The 12,301-nt window shown below is 42.0% G+C and overlaps 1 protein-coding gene across 2 annotated transcripts; it reads left to right on the top strand.

Moving 5' to 3' along the window:
• Positions 1-490: 490 nt before the first annotated feature.
• On the top strand, positions 491-8,630 carry LOC308114367 (purine nucleoside phosphorylase-like). Of its 2 annotated transcripts, none has more exons than XM_080471198.1 (6): positions 491-637; positions 2,779-2,948; positions 3,065-3,168; positions 3,973-4,148; positions 4,887-5,077; positions 7,415-8,630. In XM_080471198.1, exons 1-6 carry the CDS (start codon positions 609-611, stop codon positions 7,630-7,632), a joined length of 888 nt encoding a protein of 295 aa, XP_080327324.1. In that variant the 5' UTR covers positions 491-608; the 3' UTR covers positions 7,633-8,630. The 2 variants fall into 2 exon arrangements, with proteins under 2 accessions (XP_080327324.1, XP_080327325.1); XM_080471199.1 differs by having other exon boundaries at positions 550-637; positions 1,893-2,948.
• The last annotated feature ends 3,671 nt before the right edge of the window (positions 8,631-12,301 follow it).

The following is a 12,301-nucleotide window of genomic DNA, read 5'->3' as shown; positions in this document are numbered from 1 at the left end:
CTTTTATTGTCATTATACAAGTTCTAAGGAATTAATAAGCAAAACTTACATTTAATCTAAATTTGGCCATACAAGTTTTTTAGTAAACTTAAAATAAATATAGACATCAAATTAGTCTTAATATATATAGCTTATAACTAGGAATTTGTGATATCATTTAGTTGAAAACATTGACTCAACCCCAGTTTCCATCATCCTTTCCCTCTGTTTCCTTTTTTTTTTTTTTTATCTTATTTTAATCAAAAAGACACAGAAAGTTCATAAACTTGAAAAAAAAAAAGCTTTATAATCTTAAAAACTTTAAAAACTGCATGTTCACCATGCCAGTGCGTGGCGCGCTCCGGATGCTCGTGAACGCAGCGCTCGTTGCCGGGATAACCAGTGCATCAAAGGCTCATCCGAACAACGCCCGCGCCTCGACCAATCACGGCCTCTCTTGTGCTGTGACGTCAGGGGGTGGCCTCTGTACCTCAGCGGCGGGGGTGGGGTGTAGGGGGGGGGGGGAGGGGGGGCGTGCGCCTAAAAAGCGCAGCCTCCATCCGGAAACCCAGATAACGCAGATTGACTCATTAAAATACGCACAAACTCCACTTGGATCCGATCCCAGCATGCTCTCCATGTCCGACTCCGTCTCTGGGTGAGTTCAAGATCCTTTTTAAATTTTTTGTTTCCTACGAGCATTGACACGGATTAATAAAAAAAAAAGTCTTAAAATAATATATCTAAATGTATTTACCGGCATAATCTGACACCTGCAAGAGGACAGTGAGGAGAGTTCATCATTTATTCTCCATCGCTTCTATTCGGAGGGGAAGTGCGCGTAGAGGCTGTTTCACATCGATCTCATAGACCGGTCCCCATGCGCGCGCGCACACACACACCCACACATTTGATTAAAGTAATTTTAATTAGTAACGGGGAAGCGCGCGTCAGGTCACGCGCCCGAAGACGTGTCTCGATTAACCCAGTTCTTGTAATACGCAGAGTGTGTTACAAGTGTGTGTTTGTGCGTGTGTGGCCGCGGTTTCCCCACTGATGGGACGGAAAAACCCGCATGTGACGTCAAAGCGCACCCGCTGACCCCCCCTCCCGGTCGCCGGAGGATGATGATTTATTTCGTGGTGACTCGGATGTTCACAGTGACTGGGACTGGGGGTGGGGGAGATGGAGTGGGGGACGCTTTTATGCGCCACAGCCACGTGTGAGATGTCCGGGAATCACCCGCAGTGCGTGTGGTCCCGATGCCCTCGGCGCGCTTTTACGCACATTGGATCAGTGACGAAACGCACGTTGTCGGGCAACGGGCGAAGAAAACTCTTATTGCAGGGTCGTAATACATAATAAAGAGAACACGATCATTTATAAATGGCATACATTGATCATTGAAGTATTCAGACTACAAAAGAATTAAAATATCAATTTGAAAGGTTGCATCCCTAAAATGTTCATTATAAACAGCTTTATGTTTCCAAATGTTATCAAAGTAACCCATGCACATGTTCTCCGGAAACTCTAGATTCCCTCACTGTCCAAAAACAAGTGTTTTATGCTAATTGACAATAGTTATGAATGATGAAGCTTTATTGTGTGATGGGCTGGCGACCTGTTCCAGGGTGTGACAGCGAATTGTATTTCAGGTTAGAATCAGATTACATTGCATTCATTCTGTTCCCACAATAAGAGAAACTGAACTTCAGTGTTAAAGTAGTTTGGGGGCAAATTGCAGAGCTACTTGACCGGGCCTTTTGTTGTGTGAAAACAGAAATATGAGATCAGAGCTTCGGCCTGTGACACTAACATGGGTAAAACTGTGGAGTAGATGGAGATTTTCTATTAAATTATGTTTTTGTTTTTCTTTTATATTCAATATCTTAACTCCTGTTTGAATCCAGGTTGTGGCAGATCTGGTGGAAAAGCTATGCCAAGTCTAAGGTACAAGCTGTAAACACAGCCGCCCAATAGAATAATCTACCTTTCATATATCATAGCTATGGCAGGTCTGCTCTTTAGTCTTTTGTGAGTGATTAACAGGTATTTATTGTTTCAATGCTTTGAAATGCTCTTGAAGTAGGATAATGTTCTAGGAAAGGTTAGTTCAATTATCGTCAGTGCTGTGTTGTTGAGTTGAAGCGTTACTGATTTATGTTTCTTTAAAATTAATATCTAAAGAAAGGGAACAGTTTAGACATGTAGAGGTAACAAAAAGACTTAAGTGAAATGAAATGTGACCCAAAATGAACGTGTACTCATTGTCAGTGTGTTTTAGTCTCATGCTCATTCACCTGACTCAATGTTTGCACAATAACACCACCACCTTAAATCCAGACACCCGGCAGGATGTGATGTCCGCTTGTGTAAATATGACTCAAGTCATGGAAGAACCTGCACTCCAATCAAAGCGAGTCAACAGGATCCCCCTGACGTATAAATTCCACCCGAGTGATTCGGACATCCCTGGTCATTTCCGGGACTGAATGCTGCACGTCGACCACGTTTGCCCATTTCAGGCTTTCAAGATGAACTGAAACACCGAGCAGGCGTTGTGCTCTCACTGCATGTTGGTTTTTTTTTTACACGGTTCTACAAAATGTTTGGTTTATTTTCATTAACGACTCCTAAAAAGACGGACTCCCCCAGCGTAATGAGTTTGTGTGAAACTTTAATGAACTAGAAAGTTGTGTTTCCTCTGAGTTTTATTGATCCTGTGTGTTCAAAATAGAATTTGTTGATGTAAATGCATGTGTGACTGAACACACCCCCACTTTCTCTCTTTCTCAGCGACAGCTTTGAGGAATGCCGTGCCGCGGCTGATTGGCTGCTGTCCCACACGCAGGTGCGGCCAACAGTGGGCATCGTATGCGGCTCCGGCCTGGGGGGGCTGGCTGAGATGCTCAAGGACCCCCAGGTCTTTAAGTACAGCGACATTCCTAACTTTCCACGAAGTACAGGTATGAAGTGCGTGCAGCGGTCTGGGGAAAGCACACCTGCTCACATGTATCCATGCATGTGTGTGGAAGCTAATAACACAGTGTGTGGTGTGTGTGTGTGTGTGTGTGTGTTGCAGTGCATGGGCATGCTGGCCAGCTGGTGTTTGGGACACTAAAAGGGAAGCCATGCGTTTGCATGCAGGGCAGATTCCACCTGTACGAGGGCTACCCCATCCAGAAGGTGAGCGGAGTGAACATGAACCCAAAATGAGATTCCCTCACCTCCAGAATGTCTCTAGGTTTAACTACTGCCACAGGATTGTTCTAACGTGTGTGATTGTTTAATGACCAAACACAACACTGACCGTGACGTTTATGTATTCAGTACCTTAATTATAACCTGAAATTCTAGGTGGTTGAAATTCAGTGCAAACGGCCATATTTTCGTAAATTTATTTTCGGTTAAATAATTACTGAGATTGTGAAATACTTCGTCTTTACCTCCATACCTGCTGATATTAATATTTTTGCACACATTTGTACAAAACTCAGTCATAGGTATATTGTTAAAGTGTTTTGTGTTTGTCTTTTGTATTTTCTGCTTCTTTTTCTGTCGTTTCTGCTGAAACAAGTGAATTTCCCTCACTAGCTATAGGAGCCTCTTTGACACCAAGTCATACAGGAAACGTTTTAACTGATGGCAGAAGTTTTTCTTATTGTATGGACAGAATTAAATGAAATGTAATAATATTCGTTTATCCAAATTGTAATTTACAATAAATGAAATGGCCTAAGTCACATTCTTACTATGACCTGTTTATCGAAGGGTAAGACATGTTTCTTCCTTAAATATCATTATGAACAGAGAATGATTGAGGTTGAGGAAGGTGTTCATATGAAAACATTTCAGATCTCTGAATGCCTCAGTCAAAAAACTTTAGACAAAGTTCATCCATCGGCGGTTCTCACATCAGGTGTAGGCCAGATACTCTTGAGTTATGACAATAATAAGTGTAAATAAACCACGGGTGCCTGTGGCTTCCAGATCACGCTGCCCATGCGCGTCTTCAAGCTGATGGGCGTAGAAACGGTGTTCCTGACAAATGCAGCCGGAGGCCTCAACCAGGACTACAAAGTCGGTGACATCATGGTCATCAAGGACCACATTAACATGCCGGGCTTTGCCGGAAACAACCCGCTGGCTGGACCCAACGATGAGAGGTGAGCGTAGGCCGGAGGGTGTTACAGGCTGTTTCAATAGCAGGTTTGTGCACTTGTGTCAATTTAAATACTGAAGTTTGAAACATTCTCACTGTGAGCAACAGATAATGCTGCAAAACAGGTGGGAAAATATATATATTTTTTAAGTCTTCAAGATGCTTTGCTTAAATCCTAATCTTGCCTATTTTTACATAAATAAAAGGCAAAACAAATCCAATAACACTGAGTCATTGTGTGACTTTTTCAATAAAATGATTGTTGTGTTGCCACAGTGCAGATGACTCAGGCAGTCTAACCCTCTCCTCCACCACACTCGATTCTGTAATCTATGTACATAGTTCTGCCTCCTCCTCCTTTTTGCCACAGAGCAACAATAAGCATCTGATGTCAGGGTCAACAGAAACGCCTTTTGTTTGTGCCGACGACAAGCTGAAGGTGTTACATGACACTTGGTTGCTTGCATTTGATCAGAAACCCTTTTTAGTTTGAGGGTAAAATCCTTTCCTTTAATACTTATCAAGTGTAGAATCATGTGTTGAGTCACTATTTATGTTCACACAATGAATCCCTCCTAGTGATTATCACTTATCCAGCCTTCAGTGTGAAAAACACACGTCCATGTTCTCAATGGGACATTACCTAATCTCAGAAACTTGTCTTATTTCAGCATTGACTGATTTCCAACTTTCCACTGAGTGGAACTGAATCAACACTGACGACTCCGCGTCCTTCTTCCAGGTTCGGCGTCCGCTTTCCCTGCATGTCTGACGCTTACGACCGCGCGCTCCGGCAGCTGGCCCTCGACGTGGCAGCAGAGCTGGGATACTGTGAATTCATGCAGGAGGGGGTGTACTGCGTCCTCGGTGGGCCCTCGTTCGAAACCATCGCGGAGTGTCGCATGCTGCACAACTTGGGAGCGGACGCTGTTGGTGAGTTTTTAAATCTCAGTGATTCTACCTCACACACATAGGTTGGTCTGCACTGAAAATTATGTGGCACTTGCCAAGATTTAAAGTTATTTACTTATTTTTAGTCCTTGATTTTGCAGCAAAATCCTAAATCTAGATTTAAAAATCTTACTGCAGTATTTCTAATCAAGTAAAATGTACTGGCAGTAGTTTTAACTGCAGTAGTTTAAGTAACTTTCTTCATATATTTAGTGTTTGCATCTTATATTTGGGCCACCCTTTTTTGCAGTGTGATTAGGGAAGGAGTCTTTAGGCCAGATACTGTAAAAAGACACATAAAGCAGCTTGCTTTATGAGGAGCGCAGGGCAAAGAGTGGCCAACGAAGCCATGCAGTCAAGACAAAAATCCAAACACAGAAAAGTCCCAGGAACACAACCCGAAACACAGACAAACCAGCACCCAGGAAAGCAACTGGAGCAAACAAAAGATGCCCATTATATACCAGAGCCACCAGGTGAAGACAATCACGGACAGGTGAAACACATCGGAGCGGCAATCAGACGTGAGGGAGGGAAGTCCAGGAGTCACAATTTGTAAACAACACAAGAAACTAAAAGTCAGCCATGACAACGTTGCCTTTAAGGAGATTCCACTATTCTAAAAGTTCTTGAAACAATCTACGAATCCCATCGAAATTGTATTTTTACCACCAAATTAACAACACCAACCTTTAATTCCACCAAAGTAAATGCAAATGCCATTAAGAAAGCAAGTAAATATATAACCACAATGATAAAATGAGAGCTGATCCTTTCATGGCTCCGACAGAAATGTGCATCATAGACAGACAGGTAACGTTTGTTGGTAAAGGTTAATAAGTAACAAAGACAAATCACATTGTGGCCAGTAAGTGTTCATAGGAAAGTAAATTGCGTAACTGGAAGGTTGGAAAGTTTTTCTGCATTAACCACACCTAGTTAACATTTCAGTTCTGGGACATTTTTCTGGGAACAAAGTACAAGCTGCAAAAACTCCTCAACCAGATTTCTGGACATTCTTTTAAACTTCTCTGTTCCTGTGACGAATATCCAGACTTTTAGAGTGACCGTAAGCAGCTTCTAAATACACTGGAGCTCTACTGAGGAGAGAACAGGCACGCAACTCCTCCAGAAGTCTTTTCTAAAAGGTTTAATCAGATTATATAAGCTGCTCCAGGAGGACAAATCTCAATGTAACCAGTAGATAAATGACAGCTAACGATACTGTTGTCAGTTTTCAAGGGTTCCTTCTTGCCAAGAGAGGATTATTTACCAGAATGGCAAAGTCTTGCTCATGTTTTTTGGTCAACTCAGCATCTCCCAGTTCAGATAATGAGATTTACACTGGAGCTTATGTGTGGTTGATTTGTATTTTAGTCTGTCCGGTGAGTTAACCTCATAAAATCTGCAGATCAGTATCAGTTGGATCTACACCGTGGCTGTAAAGGGTTGTTTGTCTTTATTCTGCATAAAATTAGTATTTTATAAATGAGATATTCCGATATTCTGACTGTACAGCTTTTTACGTCATCCCTCCATCTTCTATCTCTGCCGTATCAAACTAATTACTGATGGATACAACAATGTGCATGAGTCATATCGAAGATTAGGACACTGCAGAGAGGAAGGTTTTCTATTTAGCAGCTACGAATGAATGTCAGGACAGAAGCGTGGCACAAGCAAGGATCCTTGAAAGAATCACCCAGTTAAACGAGGAAGATACAAAAAGAGAAAGTAGAAAAAGTAGCAACACTGTCTGATACAGGGGAGATGGGAGTGGATGAACCGAAAACATAAGACTGCCTGTGTCATGGTCCACACATTTTATTATATTGATACTTTTTCACTATTTTTGCACCTTTACTGATTCTTTTTAACTATTACAGGTGCTTTGTTCTTTTTTAACTGTTCTTTATTGATACATTTTTTAGTTTATTACTGCTACTTTATTGATACATTTTCACTCTTACTGCTAATTTAGTGATACTTCTTAACGATTACTGGTATTCTATTGGTACTTTTTCACTATTATTCTCTCTCCCTCTGTCTCAGACACACTCATAGAGTTATTGCTATTTGAACTTAGTTTTGCCCGTAAAGAGGGGATACTAGTCGGCAGCGAGCGGCGGGACGCGCACAAAATTTCCCGCGAAATTTTCAAGTTAACAATTCATCGTACTTTAAATTCCTAAAACTTGTATGTAAATGCAGAGTGACAATGTGCAAGCTGAGTGGGTATAACGCAGTCTGTGACGACTGCACCGTATGCCGAGGAGTCTCCGCAGGACGTCTGACCTTTGCCCGTTGCGTTTGCCGCAGGGATGAGCACGGTGCACGAGGTGATCGTTGCGCGACACGCCGGAATGCGCTGCTTCGCCCTGTCGCTGATCAGCAACCGCTCGGTGATGGACTACGACAGCCAGGAGAAGGCCAACCACGAAGAGGTCCTGGAGACGGGCCGGCAGCGGGCCGAGCAGCTGGAGGGGCTGGTGTCCACCATGGTGGCTCGGCTGGAGCAGAACAACAACTCCTTCTGAGGGGTTTTCTCTCGGCATCTTTGCAGGAAAGCTAAAAAAGGGTTGCCTCAGCTTCTGCTTGATAAATGAGTACCTTAGCAAAATATATTTTTAAATGACTGTTACTTTAAATCTAGTCTTATGATCCTGGAAGCTGGACGGCATTTTCTTTTCTTTTTTGTACACTCCTCGATCAGCTTTGTTTACATTTATTGCGGTGTTCAGAAGATTTATATTATTCCTGCGGTAGTGTATTCTTACCTTTCCAATTGTCTTAACGTTTCAGTGAAACGGCACTGTATTGAAATAACTTTATTTATTAACTCGGCTCTCTCACATTCCCCACTAACAAGTCATAAGTAACGTTACATCACGCTTAAGGAAAAAAAGGGCATTCATCACGACTAATAAATATTCAGAGGAAGAGCTGTAAAACGGTGAAATATTTATAACAGATATATTTAAGTGGTGTTTTTATTTGTTTTAATAATAGGCGTTTGTAAGGGTAATGAGGGGATTAAAGGAATGCTTGTTACCAAAGTCTGTAGATTTGAATGAAACTGTGCTCGCCATGTTTTATCATTGTGACAACTCACAGATTGGGTGATTGTCAGCCTCAGAGGTACTGCACTAAAAACTGTACGGAACAACTTTTACAATAAACTACGCAACGTGAAAGTGAAACGCTTGTGTGCTGCAATTCAAACTACATGTACGTTTGAGTGCGTCGGTTGCATGTGTGTTTCTAAAGCTCTTAACACTCCGGATGCATCATGTCTTGAAGAGGTGGCGGTGCCACATTGCCCCAAAAAAAACACTTGAGCGCCTTCTCCTGGAGGTGGGAGGCGGAGCTTTCAGCTAATCAGGCTCCTCTCGTGTGGATCCAGCTCCCAGTTTCAGTTCGGGAGGCTGACACAGTCTCTACTTTGAGGGCTCGGCTTAAGACTTTTCTATTTAATGAAGCCTATAGTTGGAGGCGGTTCAGGCCACATCAAGAGCTCTCCGGGGAAGTTGTGTGTAGTCACACACACACACACACACACACACACACACACACACACACACACACACACACACACACACACACACACACACACACACACACCCACACACACATCCCTCCCAGGAACTTTTCTTTGACTCACATTCCTCACCTGCAGACTTTTAGACTCAGCTGTAACTATTGCTTGCATAACACCCCAACTCCTGTCAAAAATTACAGCTGGTCTAAACCAGAAATGTTATTAAATTGCCATATAGGATACAAAAAATAAAACAAGTCTAACATTTTCCCCTCTGCTTTGATTATAACATGTCTACACACGTAGTGTGTTGAATAACAATATTTATGTACCACTCCTCATATCAGTTCCCATCAGGAAAATTCCAATCTTGTTTCCCAAACATTTATCTCTGTGAGAAAGGAAAAAAAAAAACAGGCTGAATCATGATGGTTGATATTTTCACTCTCAAGCTCACTGTATCGGCCATGTTTATCCTCTTATCTCATGGTCAGCTTTCTCTCATAAGATACTTCCCTCTGCTCTGCCCTGTTCTCATTCTCCTCTCTAAAACAAATCCACTGCCATTTGTCCTCTTCCTGCTCCCACACTGAAAAGGAAAAAAAAAAAAAAAAAAAAGTGTTTTCCATGACGTTCAGCCGCCCACCGTCTGAAGCCTTACAAGGTCATGAGAAATTTTCTTAGTGGTCACTTTTGAACGCAGCAACAAGAAGAGCTCCAGGTGTCAGCAGAGAACGCCGAGTTAAGCCAAGGCTGCAGGCTGGGACGCACTGGCGCACTGAACGCTTTCACCTCCAGGCTCTGCTGGATCCGTTTATGACTCAATACACCACATAAATACTTGCTTCTAAGCCTAATTAGTGTTTCATGCATAGGCTGTAAATTATGGTGTTATTATGAGGTTCTTCTGTACATGAAAGCTGCAAGCAATAGTAAAACGCATGCTGGTACACAGCAACCGTCTCCTTTAACTACTTGTTCATCAAAAGCAGACCTTCATCCAGAAGAAAAGTTGCAATGCAATGTTTTCTGGCATGAAATGAGGAAAATGAATTAGTTGAAGAAATACAACCTAATTTAAGTTAAAAAAAATAAAAAAAATAAATAAACATGTAATTTAAATGACTTGTTCTCATCAATGTGACATTTTTCGTTTCAATGCCCATTTAGAGCTGTGTGGGACAAAGCGATTAAATTATAAAGATTATTCACATGAATTGTGAAAAAGCGAGGGCCCTCATAGGGCAACTTGAGGAACGCCCTTTAAAACAGGACCTGAGGAAAAGGGAAACCCAGCAGCCTGTCAGATTGATTCTTGCGCGATCCATATTTCCATTTACTGTTTTAACGTCTTCTTGCCAAAGTGGTTTCACGGACTGTTTACGATTCCTGTTTAATATTAAACTCACTTCCTCATGTGCATCAATGATTTACTTTATCACAGGAGTGTCAAGCACATTTAAGTTCAGTGGCCTTATACAGCCCAATTTCATCTTGAGTGAGCCAAACTGTTAAAATAGTGCCATGATGACCTTTAATTTTTAAAATTTAACAATTTATTTGCTGTGGCACAGAGTTTACATTAACAAAATGTCTATATTTACACAAAACCAATCAATTCCAACCAGAAATGACAAAAATCTTGACATAAGGTCAATTTTAATGAAACCATCTGGTGCAAAATACAGTGAAATGTCCCCAAAAACTTATTTTATAGCTGTTGTATTATGCATGTTTTTACAAACTCACCCTGACACCATGTCTATGAGACTAGTTTGATAGCAATACGCGAACCATATTTCATGGCAGCATCACCGGATTGGAGCCTGTGTGGGCCGGTTTTGGCCCACGGCCCTCATGTTTGACAACCCCTGCTCCGCCGCCTCCAGCTGTTCATCAAAGAAGCCTCTGTGCAAAGTGGGCCGTAAAGCGTACCAACCAGACAGCCGCTCTTTCACCTCGACTTACAAAACCGAGAGCTGGTGTGTGTGTGTGTGTGTGTGTGTGTGTGTGTGTGTGTGTGTGTGTGTGTGTGTGTGTGTGTGTGTGTGTGTGTGTGTGTGTGTGTGTGTGTGTGAGGAAGCACGTCATTTCAACACTCATGAAAAGGAACATACAGTTCCCCAACAGTTTACACATTTTACAACCTGAAAAACCTGTGCAGCGCTGAGTGGAGCAGAGTCAAGGCCGCACAATTTAGACATTCCCAAAAGCAAAAATTATCCATTAAAAGCAGAAGAGAAAGAGGAGACCGAGTCTAACCAGCTCTACCTTTAGTGGAGGCAGACAAACCATCTTTGCAACTTGAACTGCAAATCTTTACGCTGGATACCCAAATAAATCATGAAGATACCAAACTGTAACTGATTGGACTCGAAGTGTTAGGAAGTCATGGCCCTGGATATTCTGAAAAAGCAATGTCATGTGTGATCTATGACCTTCAGCCAGTGTATTGTTGAATCTGTCAGGGGGGGGGGGGGAGTTGTTGTGTAATCATAGGGGTGTGCAGCAAGTGTAATCCCAATTTATTGAAAGAAATAATCGGTTCATTTTATTCATTATGTGTGGCATACGTATTTCTAAAGAAAACCTGCACCAGTCCATCAAGTAGTTTAGACATGTTTAAGCCAAAAACTACAGCAAATTGCATCAATTGACTTTTAGACACAGATTTAGTCATATTTTACTGTTTTAGATAAACATGAAACTCCACATTGTGATATTATTATTGGAAAATGGTGAAACACCAAGACAAGGGCCACAGAGAAGAAGTTGCGATTGATGTTTTTATAGCTGCCCAGCCCCTGGATATTACTGTACAGACAGGTGGTTACATCACGCCGCACAATGAAACAGGAAGTTCAGTGAACGAGCTTCCTCTTTCTCCAGGCAGCTGCAGATACAAACTTAACTTCGGTCTGCCTCTGCAACGGAGGAAAAGGTGAGAGACGCTGCCCTCTGGTGCAAATTCATGGACTTGGAAACCACGAGGCAGAGATGAATTTCTCTCATACTCTTAACTGTTTGATATCGTTAGTGTTTCTTCTTCTTCCGTCTGTCGGACACAAATAGAAGTTGAAGATACTATCAAACTAGTCTCAGGGGGAGTTTGTAAAAAAACACCCATCATGCAACAGCTACTGGAGAACTTTTATGGGCATTTCACTGTATTTTGCGCCAAAAGTTTTCACAAGAAGTGGGTTTATGTTGAGATTGTAGTCATTTGCAGTAGTAATTGTTTGGTTTTGTGAAACTATAGACATTTCCATCATGTATCCTCTGAGCCACAACAAAGAAAAACTTTAAAAGTTAAAAGTTATTATGGCGCTATTTTACCAGTATGTCCCACTCGAGATGAACTTGAGCCTCTGAACTAAAATGTGTTTGACGCTCCCGATATATAAACCATTAAGACGAGACGCAACACTTGCATCCTTTAAGACGATTTGATTGCACATGTGAGTAAACACGTTTTGTTTTAACCTTTCTCTACTTTCTGACCCTTTAATATCTTTGAAATCTCAGTAATTCGAGACACCGTTAGAGTACCTCCGTTACTCCAGCGGGCGGAATTCTGAACGTGTGATTGTCTGTCGCTCTGCGTTTGCCCCGTGATGGACCGACGATGATCCATTCACCCGTGGTGAGATGCCAATCAACGAAGTGAT

This window comes from Lipophrys pholis (assembly GCF_963383615.2).
Source record: "Lipophrys pholis genome assembly, chromosome: 1".
NCBI lineage: Eukaryota > Metazoa > Chordata > Actinopteri > Blenniiformes > Blenniidae > Lipophrys > Lipophrys pholis.
This window is presented reverse-complemented; position numbering and strand designations above follow the sequence as displayed.